This window comes from Rhinolophus hipposideros (genome assembly GCF_964194185.1).
Source record: "Rhinolophus hipposideros genome assembly, chromosome: 10".
In the NCBI taxonomy this organism is placed as follows: domain Eukaryota; kingdom Metazoa; phylum Chordata; class Mammalia; order Chiroptera; family Rhinolophidae; genus Rhinolophus; species Rhinolophus hipposideros.
Genome location: NC_138056.1, coordinates 8,738,213 through 8,753,902, shown reverse-complemented (window position 1 = coordinate 8,753,902; position 15,690 = coordinate 8,738,213). Strand labels below are relative to the sequence as shown.

The 15,690-nt window shown below is 50.7% G+C and overlaps 1 protein-coding gene across 1 annotated transcript in view; it reads left to right on the top strand.

The window, feature by feature from the left end:
- Positions 1-597: 597 nt before the first annotated feature.
- The window catches only part of FADS2 (fatty acid desaturase 2), a 32,003-nt gene continuing 16,910 nt past the window's right edge, over positions 598-15,690 (top strand). Inside the window, exons 1-4 of the mRNA XM_081064089.1 lie at positions 598-1,001; positions 9,085-9,195; positions 10,840-11,037; positions 11,154-11,255. Coding sequence (XP_080920215.1) covers positions 795-1,001; positions 9,085-9,195; positions 10,840-11,037; positions 11,154-11,255 — 618 coding nt within the window. The 5' untranslated portion in view covers positions 598-794. The remainder of the gene's footprint in view (positions 1,002-9,084; positions 9,196-10,839; positions 11,038-11,153; positions 11,256-15,690) is intronic.

Here is a 15,690-nt window from a genome sequence, read left to right as displayed (position 1 = left end):
AGCGTGCTGGGGAAGGGCGTCACCTAGCCACGCCAGTACCGGAGTGCAGCAGGCCAGCCTGGAGGCTCGGCACCGCCCATCAGCCTGCGGGCCCCGACCGCGGCGCGCCGCGCGGCGGAGCTCTTTGTGCGGGCATCAGGTGCAAACGCCGGGGGCGCGCCGCGGAGTGCGCGGAGCCTCGCCGCCGCCCCCGCTCGCCGCCTGGCTCCTCAGGGATCTCCCGCGCCCCGGGCGGGGTTGGGAGGAGGGAGGAGGTCCGACACGTAGCGGGCCTTGTGGCAGGGCTAGAATCCGCGCCGCCAGGCGGGCGGGGGAGCCGGGGATCGCCGCTCCTGCCCGCTGGCCTTCGAAACATCCTCCTGGGCCAATGGCAGGCGGGGCGACGTGCCCGGATTGGTGCAGGCGCTCTGCTGATCACTGTGGAAACCCGGGCGGCGGGGAACGCGGGAGGATGCGGAGCTGGGGGCGGGGGGAGTCCGAGGGGAGGGCGGAGGAGGTGTCTGGGCTCTGAGCACCCGAGAGTTTTTACTGGTGGCAAAAGTCCATCGCAGGCTGGCGGGCGGAGGGCGGGGCGGAAGAAGGGGACTGCTTGGGGACACTGGGAAGCCAGGGATATTCCTAGGGCTATTTGGCTGGGATACTCCTGAGCCAAGGCGAGGCGGCTGGGGGGAGGAGGCGCGGGGGGAGGAGGAGTAGGAGAAGACAAAAGCCGAAGGCGTGGAGGGCCCGGCCTCACACTCGGGCAGCGGGCGCCGGGAGGCCGCAGCACACCGGGAGCCCGGTCGGCAGGCAGCATGGGGAAGGGGGGGAACCAGGGCGAGGGGGCGACCGAGCGCGAGGCGCCGATGCCCACCTTCAGCTGGGAGGAGATTCAGAAGCACAACCTGCGCACCGACCAGTGGCTCGTCATCGATCGCAAGGTCTACAATATCACCAAGTGGTCCAGTCGGCACCCGGGGGGCCACCGGGTCATCGGGCACTACGCAGGGGAAGATGCTACGGTAAGGGTCTAAAGGGTTCTCCCACCACCTTTCTCTGCCGCGGGCGTGAGTCAGGAGCCATGGGTCCCAGGGCGCCAAAGCTCCAGCGATGAATGGAGCTTGCGGCGCCCCGGAGAGAAGGAAAGTGTCTACTGCGCTCATCCCCTACCCCGAATCCTCGTCCCATGGGACAGCTGGGCCGACCTGCCATGGGTGTCGGATTTTGGACCCAGGGAAGCAGCGCGGCGGTGGAGATCCGAGCGGTGGAGAACCGTGCAGGATCCGCCGCGCGCGCAGGGACTCACGCGTTCGCTTTTTCCGCCGGGTTCACCCGGTGCCAAGGACGCCCAAAGGGGGCGCTCGGGCCCTAGGGCTTTGGCGCCTCTAGCGTGGAAGATGGCGTCTCCTGGGCACCGGGGAAAGGAGCAGGAGAGGAACCAGGTGTGGGGCTCGGAGCGCGTCCCTCACTCTCCAGCCAGACTAGGGGGCGGGGGAAGAAAGCTCGTCCTCGGCCCTGGCCAGCTCCTACCTGGAGTGTGGTCTAAGGAGATCCGCAATGGCTGCTGGGGGGAGACCGCCTGGCACCTCCTGTTCCCACGCCCTCAAAGACGCCCAGGACCCACCCCCAAGGGTCAGGCTTCTTGGGGACCCGGGTGGGGAATTGGGGGAAGGCGAAAGGCCTGGAGTTTGCAAAGCCCAGGTCGAGAGGCGCCGTGAGCCGCGTGGATTTAGTAGCACTAGGCTGGCTTGGCAACAGGTCTAGCTGCAGCCGAGGTTACTCTGGGACGTTCTGCTCAATGGTCCTCTGTTTTAAATCCGGCCAGGAATGCCCTTCCTTCATCTTGCTCAGCCCCTATCCTAGGAGCTTACTGCCTCCTAAGATCAGACTTATAGGAAATGAAATGTTTTAACTGGGGACATAGTTGAATAATGGTCGAGTGAGCCACTGGATACCCCCCACACACACACTGTCTGGGACCAGATTGGACAAAGGTCATGGAAGTAGAAGGTGTATGGGAAGGGGACTTGAGAAGAGATGCAGGGACAGGCTAGGACTCAACAGAGGTTTTTATTAAGCTGTTGAGCAAGTGGCTTTGCCCCTTGGGGCATGGACTTCTTAGTCCGAATTTGGGAAGTGACAGTATTTATGGGCCTCGCAAGTTTGAGGAGGGACTGATCCGCAGAGAGGTCACATCCCCTGCAGCACTTTAATGCACTGTTAGGAGCCAGTCACCATGCAGGCATTCTCACTAGAGGCTAGAAGTCTAGGAAGACCTTGGGACAATTCAGAGCCCCAGCAGGGAATTTTCCTGTTTCTGAACAAGAGAAGAATCAGTCTGGACTGCCTCTTCCCCAGAAGGATGACCTCTTGAAGGGCAAGGGTAATTGCCATTTGAGCCTCCTGCCGAAGAAGTTAGAATTTGGCCTTGCCTGTCAGAATAAAAGTTGTTTAATTTTTACAGCTCACAAAGCACGTTAATACCTGGTACCTCATTTATCAGAGCCTGGGATCAGCCCTGTAGCATCTCATTGCTCTTAGGTTTAAAAACTTGCTCAAGCAGTAGCCCTTGGGCCTAAACTCAGAATGTCGTCACAGTCCTCCCAGCCCATCCTCCCTCTTTTATCCCTCCCTCCCTCCACTCTTATTCCACCTCTGATTATTTTCCCTCTGGTCTTCTGGGGCTTCTCTGGTCTTTGCCGTGCTGTGGGCAAAGTGAATCCTCACTCATGTCCCAAGAGCGTGTCTGTTCTTTTCACAGCAGAATCTAACCACTGCAGAACTTTCCCCACTGAGGACTTTTAATCTTTAACTACTATTTCATCACACATTTATTCAGCATCTCCATGGCTCTGAGCTGGGCCCAGGCACAAAGATGAATAATCCAGTGACCACATCTGCTGGGTTTGCTTCCTCGTTCCTCTCAAACTTGGACTTGAATCCAGACCTTTTGCCTCTAGACACCCGCTCCCCCATACCCCTGCCCCCATTCCCACCTTGTCACTTTCCTGTCCCGACTTCATCAGTGGCCTCTTAGAACACAAAGAAGAGGTCAGGATTCATTCCGTCTTTTAACCTGCTCCTACACTATTCGCGTGAAAAGGCAATAGATTGGAAGTGGAATGGATCTCTGTCCTCCTTTAGACAGGGCAGAAGGGGTCATGGTGTTCAGAGGCAGAGGACCTGGCTTTGAGTCCCACCCTTATGAATTCCTAGGCTAGGCACTTACCCTGACTTTCCTTTTGAGGCCTATGAAATGGGAAGGTTATCATCAGGCTCAAATGGACTGTGCGTGAGGTCATTGTTTAAACTTCAGAATGCCCTCTACACAGGTTATTACTGTTTGTCCCTTAGCTTTGTGTGCACGTTCCCAGCACACATAGTAGGGAGTTCAGTAAATAGGAAAAGGAGTGTGTAGAAGGGGAACCTAACAGACCCCATTTTTGCCAAAGGAAAAGGCATTTACTGCACATGAAATTTCCTCCTCTGGTTGTGCCTGGAGGGCAGCTCCACCCGGTCTGGGTAGGAGCAGTCACCGGGGAGACCCATACCCACCCCCAGAGTCCCTGGGTATCTTATTGAGATGCCAGAGAGGCAGAGTCCTGTTTCCCACTGTAATCCTATCATGCCCAGGTTGCATGTGCCTGGCATCAGCAGGGACACTAACCAAGGGCTCTTTGGGCACAGAGCACTTCCCCACAGTCCTCTGTTCCTTCTTTCCCTTGGAGGGAACATGGCACAGGGGCTTCCTGTCCTATCTGCATCTCTGTGCAGCAGAAAGAAAGTCAGATACCCTGTCTCCAGCTGAGAACCCTGCGTCCCTCCTCGGCTTCTCCCTCCCTAACCACGTGTTCCACAGAGTCCCGGTTCCCAGGGCTGCTGCCTGCAGCATTGTATGCCCAGAGTTGGCTCCTCCCGCACTTCTCGGGTCCTGGGCTAAGTGTGAAGCTGATTAGAGACCAGCCTTGCTCTGCAGAGAAGGTGGACAGAGCCAGGAACAAATCATGGCACCTGATCCTCAGTGCAGTGGGAGGAGCTGTGAGCTGTACCTGGAGCAGGGCAGGGGCAGGTAAGATGTCTTGCAGAAGTCGGCTGGAGCTGGGCAATGGCAGAAGCAGGAACTGTGAAGTGCAGGAAGTGTGGCATACACATGTCTTCCATTGTGGAATATGGACGTTCTGGCAGCATGACCTTCCTGCCCTACCCCACCCCCAACACACCTACCTTACTGGGGGCACGTTCCTCTCCGTTCTCTCAATAGGTTTGTTCCTCCTTTCTCTTCACCTGTGTCCTGGGCCTGCTTCCTGAGGAGTCTGGCCTCTTTCCCTGCCAGATGAGAATAGAGCCTGCTTCCAAGTTTTGTTCCAAAATCAATGTTTGGGTTGGCCCTGTCTTGCCTACCCCAGCAGAGTGTCTTGTACCAGCAGGTACTTCTGTAATGGAACAGCTATTGGGAACCTTCTGCAAGTGTGTGCAGCACATCTGTGACACTTCGAAGGGAGAGACACAGTGATCAAATCACAGGGGGGAAGAAGCTCATTTTGACTGAGGACTGTGTATTAACAGTGGACAACTAGAGTTAGGAACACCTGGAGTGTGACGAAGGGAAAGCAGCTTGGTCTCTCTGTCTCCTCATCTGTAAAACAGGACCTGCCTCAGAGTTTGGTAAAGATTAGTGGCTTCTGTACGTAAAGCCCATGGCTCAGTGGCTGGCCCACACAATCTTAGCATGCAGCCCCCCTACCAACCAATAATGTGTAGGTGTTGGAGAAGGTGAGGGGTGCTGGTGTTCCAGAAGCGTAACCCAAGTTGTGCAAAATGGCGGAAGAAGAGTCTGAACATGGTTGCAGAGTGGCAAAGTCCCTTGGGGGGAGGGGGTACGCCGCCGTGGGGTCCTGGGTTCCCACACTCACTTGTGAGCCCTCCTGTTAGGCACTGTTGTAGGCCCTGGGGTTATTGCAGCAAACGAGACAGGCGTGGCCTTTCGGAGCTTATATTCTCATGGATACAGATAATGGAGAAGTGAGTATAGACTGTTCCCGACTTACAGTGATTTGACTTATAAGTATTCAACTTTACGATTAATGTGAAAGAAGTGTTTGATGATTTGCCCAACTGTAGGCTAATGTATGTTCTGAGCACGTGTTAGGTAGATTAGGCTAAGCAAAGACGTTTGGTAGATTAGGTGTATTAAATGCATTTTCGACTTCTGATATTTTCAACCTACGATAGGGTCTATTGGGACATAACTCCCTCATAAGTCAAGGAGCAGCTGTACGTGATATAGCTTGTGATGTTGATAACTGCTCTGAAGATAAAACAGGACAGTGTCCCAGAAAAAGGGTGGGGCTGGAGCGTGGCTAGGGGGTGGTTGGGAAAAGCCTTTTTGAGGTGTGTCCCAAATGGAGCTGGCCACGGGCCGCTATGGGAGCAGGCCTCCAGGCAGAGGGAAGAGGCGTGCAGAGGCCCTGGTGTGGGAACAAGCTTAGTGGACCCAATGGCAGTTCCCACCAGGCCTGCTTAGAAAGCTGCTGGTTCTAGCAGGAACAACTAGACCATCTAACAGCGCTTGGCATTCTAAACTTGCAGGAGGCATGGGGCATGTGGGGAAGCAGTTCCTCAGTCGGGTGAACCTATTTGATTCTGGCTCTGCCACTTGGAACACAGGACGTCATCTTCCTGAGCTCCAGTGTCTTCATCTGCTAAGTAGGGCTAGAGACATCAGGGAGGTAACACGACGCTCCGGTCGGCTTCCCCTGGCCTCAGGGAGGTGAGGCCGCCTGAGAGCTCCACGAGGTTCCCAGCTCCGGAGGCATGACCTGGACGGGTGGGGGGCGGTGGGAGCTGGAAGTGGGGCGAGGCACTTGCAGACTACTGTGTTGAATTCTACCTCTCTATGAAAAGTAGAGAGTAATCGCTTCATTGTCAGACATAAGAGTTGTCCTGAGGAAGCTGTCTTATCAAGGATTTCCTGTTCATTTCTCAAAAGCCATGGTATGATGTGAGGAGGACCAAGGAAAGGGTTCTTTTAGGCTGACTTTGGAAGGCAGCTCTGCTCACCACTATGCCAACACTCTGGGCCCTGACTTTGGAAGCCTCTGCTTAGCCTTCCCCAGGGCCTTTGAACATCAGAACGGGGAGGGTCCTCACTACAAAGAAGCCTAAGGCAGAGCGGGGGCAGCTGGCCCAGAGTGAGCAGGATTGGACTCTAGGCCTTCTGACAGAAGCATGTCTCTTCTCTGAAAACAGACTCCATCTAATCCTCCGCTACCATCCCTTTCTGTTCAGCTAGGGGTGCACAGACCTTTTTTAAAAAAACTCTAGGCCCAGTTTTCCTCTGCACAAAGTGTTGCTTTGTAAGTCTATTCTAGACACAAATAGAACAAAGACCAGGCAGAAGGACTTGGTGCCAGTAAGGAAACGGGAGAAGACTGGCAATTACCATGTTGAGATACTTCGGTGGAGTGTGGGGGGCGAATGAAAACATTTTTATTCGCTGTCAGCATTTCCCCCTTTTCTCCCGCATTTTCTTAATTTTGAAAATTTGCAAACAGCGAAATGTTGAAAGAATAAATGAACACCAGTATATCCTCAACCAAATTCACTACTCTTAACATTTTGTCACATTTGCACTCTCCCTCTTTATGCGTATGCATTTTTCTTTTGCCAAATCATATGAAAATAAGTTGTATCATTATACCACTTCTTCCCTAAATTCTCCACCATCTTCTAAGAAGTGGGACATTCTCTAATATAATCATAATACCTTAGTCACATTTAAGAAAATTAATAGTAATTCTTTAATATGATCCAGTCCTTATTCAAATTTTCTTATTCAAGCCAAAAAAAAAAAATGTCTTGTATAACTGCTGAGGTTTTCCCTCTCCAAAAGGGAGCCTTTCAAGTTGAACATTGCAGTTTCTATACCTTTTTTAAAATCTCTTTTTCAGTCTCTTTTAATCTAGACATTAAACACGCACGCGCCCTCACTGTTTTTCCTGATTGTTTCTCGTGGTGTCATTTTGTTACCGGAGAAGACCCTTCTTGGTGCGGTGTCCAAGGCATCTCGAGCAAAGAATTGAAGGAGACACAGAAACACAGTGGTGAAAGAGCAGTTTATTAGAAGTGAAAGTACACTCCAAAGAGATAGGAGTAGGCCCGAGCACAAAGGAGTGACTCAAAAGGTGCTGACTGCCGAGGAGACTTGCAGTTTTTATTTCCTTTTCTTCTAGAGTGGGCTACTCCTCTCTAATTGTGGGGCTGTTTGATTGATACTTGTGATTGACAATGGCTAATGGTTATGGTAAACAAAGGAAAGTTTGGGCTGAGAGGAGAGGGCTTTTGGGCTCTTATTTTCCATGGGCCATGTTGGACATGCAAGAACATTACCTGATGTATCCAGGCATCTCAGAGACCCAATTCCTGTCTCTAATTGCCTGCCTTATGCTCTCCTTGAGGGACGTGATCCCCATAAATCTCTCTGGCAGGTTGGGGGCAGGAGATCTCTTCTGTATCTGCTTCCTGCTGAATGTGGCCGTTGTCCCTACCTATTGGGGATCCAAGGAACTTGCACCCTATTTGATCTTAGATGAGGGGAAGGGGTCTCAAGACCCTCCTGGAGGACCAGGTTGACCTCTGTGGTTAGGATGTACTGGAGGTCTTGGTGGGGTATCACTTGTATCCCAACGGCCCCAGATTGAGAAGCGGTAGATTTTAGTTAATAAAAAGTATTGGCCCAAGAAGCAGGACTCAAAGTTATTGACACAGGGTGCCTGCATGATGAAAAATTTGTTTAGCTTCCTGGAGCCTGTGGCCTTTCTTCTGCTTTAACTGGTCATTAAATTATTATTCACCCGGGAGCTAGGCCTGGAAAGAACGCTGTGCTACAATGACTATAATCAACAAGCATAAATCACAAGCTTTAGGGTAATTACCTAAAGCAGGGGGTAGGAGACTTCTATGACTCAGGTTAAAAACAATCTACTATTTATGATTAAGAAACATTTGAAAAATGATTACAATGTGGGGCTAAGACACTAGGGAAAAAGAGACTTAAGGTTTTTATTGTGAGGGGGCTCTGTCGTATCAATTTGCTTTTTCCTCTGTCCTAACAATGTCTCAAAGTTGGTTTGATACAGGCTAAACATTGTTTACCACTGGGACATCGTACTGTAGCCCATCGGGGACCTGGTGCCAGCTCATCTCCAGCAGAGATGCTGTATTTATTATGGAATAATTTATGTAATACACATAATACATAGAGAAAGACACTGGAAGGCAGTACGCTAAAATATTAGCAATGGTGGTCACTCTCTGGGTATTTATTTTCCTCTTTGTTCTTCCGTATGTTTTCTAAATTCGCCAAAACTATACACTTAACTTTAAAATCAGAAAAAGATGGAATTACTTTTTAAAAATTTTAAAAGCAATATGGAAATGTTAGAGAAAGTTTGTAATGAAAATAAAGCAAGCCATAATGCCACCACCTTACTATTAATAGTCTAGAACCATCCATAAGATTTTTTTCATAATTTTCGTAATTTCATATTTTTTCAAATTATGAAAAAACTTTTTTTCAGGAATGCTTTTTACCTAATTCTGCATTTGTTTTTGGTTGAACATGATCTCCTAAGCACAGTTTCCATGCCCTGGTAGTCTCCAGCCTTGTTCCTTTCGTCGATTGCCAAGGGCCAGTGTGGTGGGTGGTACACTTGCCAGGTCCCAGGGACCCAGCAGAGGAGCCCGCAAAGGTGCGAGTCCTTCCCGGGCCCTGCCCAGGACGCAGCCGCGCGGTGCATATCCCTGGAGGGGTGCATTGTTCTGATTTGCTCAGAGGCATCCGGAACATCCACGCACACACCTTTGGCGAGCTCAGCGGCTCCTTGTCGGGCAGAGACACAGGTGGCACCACCGTGGGAGCCATGCACCGAGGGAGCTGCCCGGAGATGAGGGCTGAGAGAGCATTAGGGCCCGCTCGTGGCAGGCCCTGATGGTGCCCAAGTGGGAGGCCCCCAGAGGTTCTGCTGATGAGCCCTGCCCTCCCTGGGCCAAGGCGCAGGCTGAGGTCAAGGTCAACAAGTCTCCACCTCCCCGTCTGCTTCCCAGGATGCCTTCCGCGCCTTCCACCGGGACCAGGATTTCGTGCGCAAGTTCCTGAAGCCCCTGCTGGTCGGCGAACTGGCCCCAGAGGAGCCCAGCCAGGACCGAGGCAAGAACGTGAGTCAGACACAGACCCCACCAAGAAATGAGGGAAGGGTTTGCGGGAAGAGGGCTCCGCTCTCCGAGGCAGAGAGTGCAGGGGCAACTATCACCTGGGGTCAGGGGGGACTCAGGACCTCTGCAGCCAGCCTCACCCCTTGCTGCCAACTTGGGCTGGCCTCCCACTTGGAGTAATTCATTCCCAGCCTCTGCACCTCTGAGGCCTTCCCACAGTCAGGCTGGGCAAGGGTCATCCCCTCTTGTTCCGTTGCCCCACTGTTATGTCTCCTTCCTCGGGAGATCAAGGCCATGTCTTGTTTCCTCCAGAGGTCAACCTCCCCTCCCACTGGATCTCCACATCTGCCCCTCCTCTTGCTGTTCTCTCCAAGGCTCATGAGGAGATTGCCTTTATTCCTCCTCGAGCTGAGGTGGGGTTCCATCCTGCCTCCTTCACATGGGGCTCCATCCTCCACCCTCTTCCAGGCAGGCAGCTTCTCTCTCCCCAGAGCACCACACCCCGCGCCATCCTTCAGGTTTCCCCTTCCTGACCCTGCTTCTCTAGCTCCCACCCATTCCCCCTTTTCACTGCTACTTAAATGGTTGATAGGAACCCTTCAGATTCTTTACTTATCACCTAAACTCCCAAATCTGGCTTCCTCCACCCACACGCCACCCTGTCTGCCTTTCAAAGTACCTGTGTCCCAGTAGATACCTTTAGCCCCTGCTCTCCATGTCCTTCCGCCTCCTGCCCTGCCCCTGCCTCCCAGCTTCCTTTTTCCCAGCAGTGCCCTCGTTTCCCCAGAGTCACCCTTGCCTCTGCCTCCATCTCCCCTGTCTCACCAGTCCTCCTGTCTCCTTCCCTGGGCTCTCAGATGCAGGCACTCCATCTGGCACCATTTTGTGTCTCCCCCACCTCAACCCCCTCAAGGCCCAATAGGGTGCCAAGAACAAGTGCTACAGTGTTAGGTGGTAGAAAAATGCAAGCTTCTGTGTGTGTGGTAAAATAGACATAATATCATGTTTACCATTTTAACCACTATTAGGTGTGTGGTTCAGTAGTACTAAGTACATTCACGATGGTGTGCGCCCATCACCACCGCCCACTGCCAGAACTTTGTCATCACCCCAAACATGACTCGCCCCATTAAACATAACGGGCCCCATTAAACACAGCTCGCCCTCCTGTCTCCCCCCAGCCCATGGTAAACACTGTTCTACTTTCTGTCTGTGAATTTGCCTATTGTCTGTATCTCAGATAAGTGGAATTGTAGAGTATTAGTCCATTTATGTCTGGCTTAATTGCACGGAGCATAGTGTGTGTCTTCAAGGTTCATCCATGTTGTAGCACGTGTCAAAATGTCCTTTTTTAAGGCTGAATGGCATTCCATTGTGTGGCTACACCACATTTTACTTAGACATTCATCCATCGGTGGACATTTGGGTTGTTTCCACCTTTTTCCTATGGTGAATAATGCTGCTATGGACACGGGTGTGCAAAATGCAAGCTTTTGGGTTGAGTGCTTTCTCTGCCACTTAACTGGCTGTGGACAAACACACAGTCCCCAGGGCTGTGCCGGGCCCAGGCAGGCATGTGGTAATGACAGCGGGCATGGTGCACGGTGGCTGGGTGGCTGACGCCTTCCCTGTGGGCTTGCTCCACAGTCCCAGATCATCGAGGACTTCCGGGCCCTCAGGAAGACCGCTGAGGACATGAACCTGTTCAAGAGTAACCACCTGTTTTTCCTCCTTCACCTGGCCCACATCATCGTCATGGAGAGCATCGCATGGTTCACCATCTTTTACTTTGGCAATGGCTGGATTCCCACCATCATCACGGCCTTTGTTCTTGCTACTTCTCAGGTGAGGCGTGACACCCTCACCTGTCACTTGAAGCCCCCAACTCCCCCAGCTGGCAGAAGCCTGCATGGTGCGTGTGTGCTGACGCTGTAAAAGCGTCTGTGGCCCTCTCTCCCCAGGCCCAAGCTGGATGGTTGCAACATGATTATGGCCACCTGTCTGTCTATAAGAAGTCCACGTGGAACCACCTCGTCCACAAGTTCGTCATTGGCCACTTAAAGGTAAGTGTCAGCAGCTCTGGGCAGCCGTCCTATCAGTTAGGGCATGGTGCAGTGCCATCTCACTTTACCCTAAGACCAGGTCCTCTCTCAGGTCAGTGTCTGGGCTGAGCTGTGAGCCTTTCAAGTGCTCCACTTCTCTGACCTTCTGAACCCTCTCTCCATACCTCATTAGACCCACAAAACCAGTGCATTAGTTATGAAAACAGGCACCCGTCTCCTTTGTCTATTGACTCAATTGATTGCATTGTTTGCTCCTTATCTAAGAGCTTATCTAATAAATTTCCTTTTAGTTTGTGGCTAGTACAGAAGCAGTTTATCTTGATGAATGAATGCTTCTCTTGCTGGGTAATGTGAGCTGTTTAATACATCATGTTGCTCTTGTTTTTCCTGGGGTGCCAGGAAGCACAAAGCAAGATCCGAAATAACTGTCCTTAGTCTACGTCTTCTCGTGGTTATATCTATCTTCCCCTCCCATCACGTGTCATTTACACTTTTATTTTTATTTTAACCACTCTATTATATGAGTCCTGTATCATAAGCCATCTCAGATGTGCGTTTGGTTATGAAAAGGAGAGACCATCATCATAGAAATCTTTAGATAAGGGACATCACCCAACGTAATGATCAGCTGAGCCCAAGGATAAGAGTTGTTTACAAATCAGAAGGTAAGGCACTTCTACTCACCATCCTACACGTGAAGAGGCCAACCCACGGGAGCGTTCCATGTTTCCTACAATTCAGCAAGTTTGTGAAATAAGCTGGACTTGCCAGGGACCTTGGGTGACCTGATAGGAGTTATCTCCTTGGTCCTGAAAATAAGTCCTTTCTCACTCTGTCTCTGAAACAGATCATCCTCCGGCCCAGCCCTTTCCCAATAGCCCCAGCGGCTTCCTAAGAAAGGCTGCATCCTGTGGACTTCCACCCTTCCCACCCTGGCCTGGGAAGAGCTTTGTGTCTGGGTTAACTTATCCCCCTGTGACCCAAATGCACCGAGCCCTTGGCTTGCAAGTTCCAGATCTGGTTGGAAGTGAACTACCATGGAACTAGTCACCAATTCCACAGCAAGGTTGAAGGTTGGCCTGGCGTTGAGCCTGAAGTGGTCTGAAAATCTGGTTTCTTTCCAGAATTTCAGGGTTGAAAGGGTGCATATAGTAGAGTGCTTTGTTTCACTTTATGTGCTTTTTCTGTTGGATAAAACCCTCCTCAGTATTGGAAAGTAACATTTTATTCCCAACTCATGTTATCCCCACTCACTTAACAAAGGTGGGCTGTGTCCTGTTTCCAGATTCTGGGCAGGAGCCAGGAGGGCCTTCCTTGCCTGATGTCCCCACGTCCTTGAAGGGCCCTGGAGCACGTCTCCTCTGTCAGATGGAAGCCAAGGCCAGGCAGAGGACTGGCCTCCATGTACAACTCTGGTTTATGAAGTCGGAATTCTGGAATGACGGGAAGTCAGAGTCCTTGGGCTTGGACACTGCAGGAGGTCAGGGACATGGCTTCCACTCAGGGCTGCCAGCTATGTCCTTCATGCTGTGTCTAGGCCAGTGGCATGGCCTAGGCTCTCCCAGGGGTGCCTCAGCATGGGGGTGGTCACAGCTTGCCTGAAATCGCCTGGCACTTGGTGGCAGCCGCAGACAAGTGGGTCCATGTGTTCCTCTGGTCCCTTTGCTGGGACAAAAGGGCTGGCTGCAGGGAGGTCCTCAAGTCCCATGTCAACTTCGGTGTTCTAGCACAAGCTGGTGAGGACAGCGAACGGGGTACAGGGTGCCGTGAGGGGAGGGGACCCACTTCTTACGTCAGCCTACGCTGCTGTAGGATTCCAGCTGTGAACTTCCCCTTTTCCTTCAGTCCATGTCACTTCCGGTGGACATTTCTTTCAGAGGGTGATCTTGTACAAAGACAGTTCTGAGCAGTCGCTCCTCTGCTTAACACCCTTTTAATCGTTCAGCACTGCACTTAGGATAAAATGCAAACTGTAAGGCCTGGCGCCATCTAGGCTCCGCATGTGGAGATGGAAACCTGGAAACCCACCACCCTTTTTACAACCTCATCTCAGGCCACCAGGGCCAGGACGAGGGTAAGGGAAGTGAGACACTCACCTAGGGCGCAAAATTTAACCAGAAAGACTCAGTTAATTGAGATAAACAATGTTTTAATGCAATATTTTTTGAAAAAGCAAAATTAATGGTAAAAAAATCCACAACGAACAAAATATCAACATTTTAAATAAAGATCAGGTCTGTGCTGAACCATCCTGGAACCTGAAGCAAAAGGAAAAATGTGTGCCCCTACATACATGTTTGCGTGTTCTTTTTTTAACGGTTGATTTTTTCCCCCCAGACAATTAAAGTAGTAGAAAAGTACTAAAAAACTGGAAAGTCGGTGTATTAAAAAATCCCAACGTTAAGTTTAAATATATTATTCATACCAAAGCAGAATTTATTATTTTCTTCCGTTTAATTGAAAACAATTTAAAATTGTCACTTGGTGGAGAGAAACCGTCACACGTAAGCAGTTCTCTCAACTGACAATGAGATGAACCAAAAAGTAGATTTTGAAAATATTGTTGATGAGTTTGCATCCATTCAAACCAGGTTGCGCATTTTTTCTTTTCCCTCAGACTCTGACGTTGTTCAGCCCAGCTCTGCTGGCCACAGTCCTGGGTATCTGGCTGAGAGGCCTTCCTCTGGTTTCTAGAATAGTATACACTCCTCTTCCCTCCAACCCCAAGGCCATCACCTAGGCTTTCCCTCTGTTAGAAAAGCAACCCTCACTTGGCCTGGCCCCTCCTGCCCAGCCTACAGACCAGGTGAAGTCCTTCTGAGGGGTCTCCGAAACTTTTCCAGCTTCGCTGGCCCCATCTCAGTGTGGTGTGGGGCCCGACTCCTTCACTAGAGTCGCCTCTCCTTCCCCACGTCATCCCCAGGGCAGGCAGCATGGGCACCGCATTCTGAGAACAGAGGGGCTGGGACATTATTCCAGGGCCCAAAGAACTTCACAGTACCCAGGAAGGAGTGTTCGTGAAGGATGAGAAGGGCTTTGCCTGGCAAAGAAGAATGGAAGAGAATCACAGCTAAGGAATGGCATGATCAAAAAATGTTTTGTCCTTATATCCCATCCAAGTGCGGGGACTGCCCCACCTCATTGACTCTCATCCCCGTCATGTTTACAGCCCATCTTTTTTTTCTCCGGTTATTCCTTCAACAGACATCTCTTGATTGGTGTATTCAAAACATCACGCTTACTCATAACGCGCCTCGCCCCTTCATTTCTTTGTGTCAGAGACACTTCGATTTCATTCTTCCCAGGAATTTGGTTTCTTTTGGCTAGAAAGGCTTATGCGTCATTTGATTCCTTAATCCTCTAAACTCACTCTTGACACTTTGTTTTGCTCTGATGGTTTTCAGGCCTGCCTGCTTATTGGGCCTGAAGTCAGCAAAAAGGTCACAGCTGCTCACAGCTATTCCGCCCATGGCTCGTAGTGTCCAGAGAACGTGTTAGTGCCAAAAGCATGTTCCAAGTCAAATATTTATTTTAGCAGTTAAGCCTTTTTGTAGGTGGCCAGACCCGTGGCCAAAGCATTGATTGATCCAACAACAGTTCACCAGTAAAGTCTTGATTCTGAAGAGCCAGGAGACTCTTATTTCTTTCTGTGCATTATGGGGCAACTTTGTGGAGGGATGTGTCCTCAAAATGTAATTTCTGGGGAGATAGAAATTAGTGGCCTGGAAATAAATAACTCATGTAATGCTTCTTGTCGCCTAGCATCATAACACTTACATGTTAGAACTAGGAAGCTCTTACCTATGCTTAGCGATTGTTTATTCAGTCTTCCCTATAGCCTTCCAGGCGTGATGTAACTGTTTTTTGTTTGTTTGTTTGTTTTGTAACTTACTTATTTCCTCCCCTCTTTTGCCTCCCCCCACCACTCTGGTTCAAGCTATTGTTTCTCAGTCTGGTTGTGGAGGACACAACTCCCTGGCCCATGCTGATGTTATGAGCCTTGCACTCCCCGCTCACGGCTGCCCAGCTCCAGGGAGAGCTGTTGTTCACAATCTTAGCTGTAGAGGGCGCAGCTCACTGGCCCATGTGGGAATTGAACTGATGACCTCGTCGGTGTTGGGAGCACGGAGCTCCAACCACCTGAGCCATTGGGCCGGCCCTGTGATGTCACTGTTTTTATCCCTTAGTACCTAGCGTGTCTGGCTGTTGAGCTGTCTCTTGGAAACTACTCCATCCGCCCTTGTTTGTTTAAAGAGAATTATTGAGATATAATTCACATACTATACAGTTCTCCCATTTAAAGTGTGTAAGCCAATGACTTACGAATATATTCAGATTTATGAAACTATCATTACAATTAATTTGGGGACATTTCATCATCCCCAAAGAAACCCCACACCTCTTAGCCATCACCTCTCGACACCCTTATCCTTCC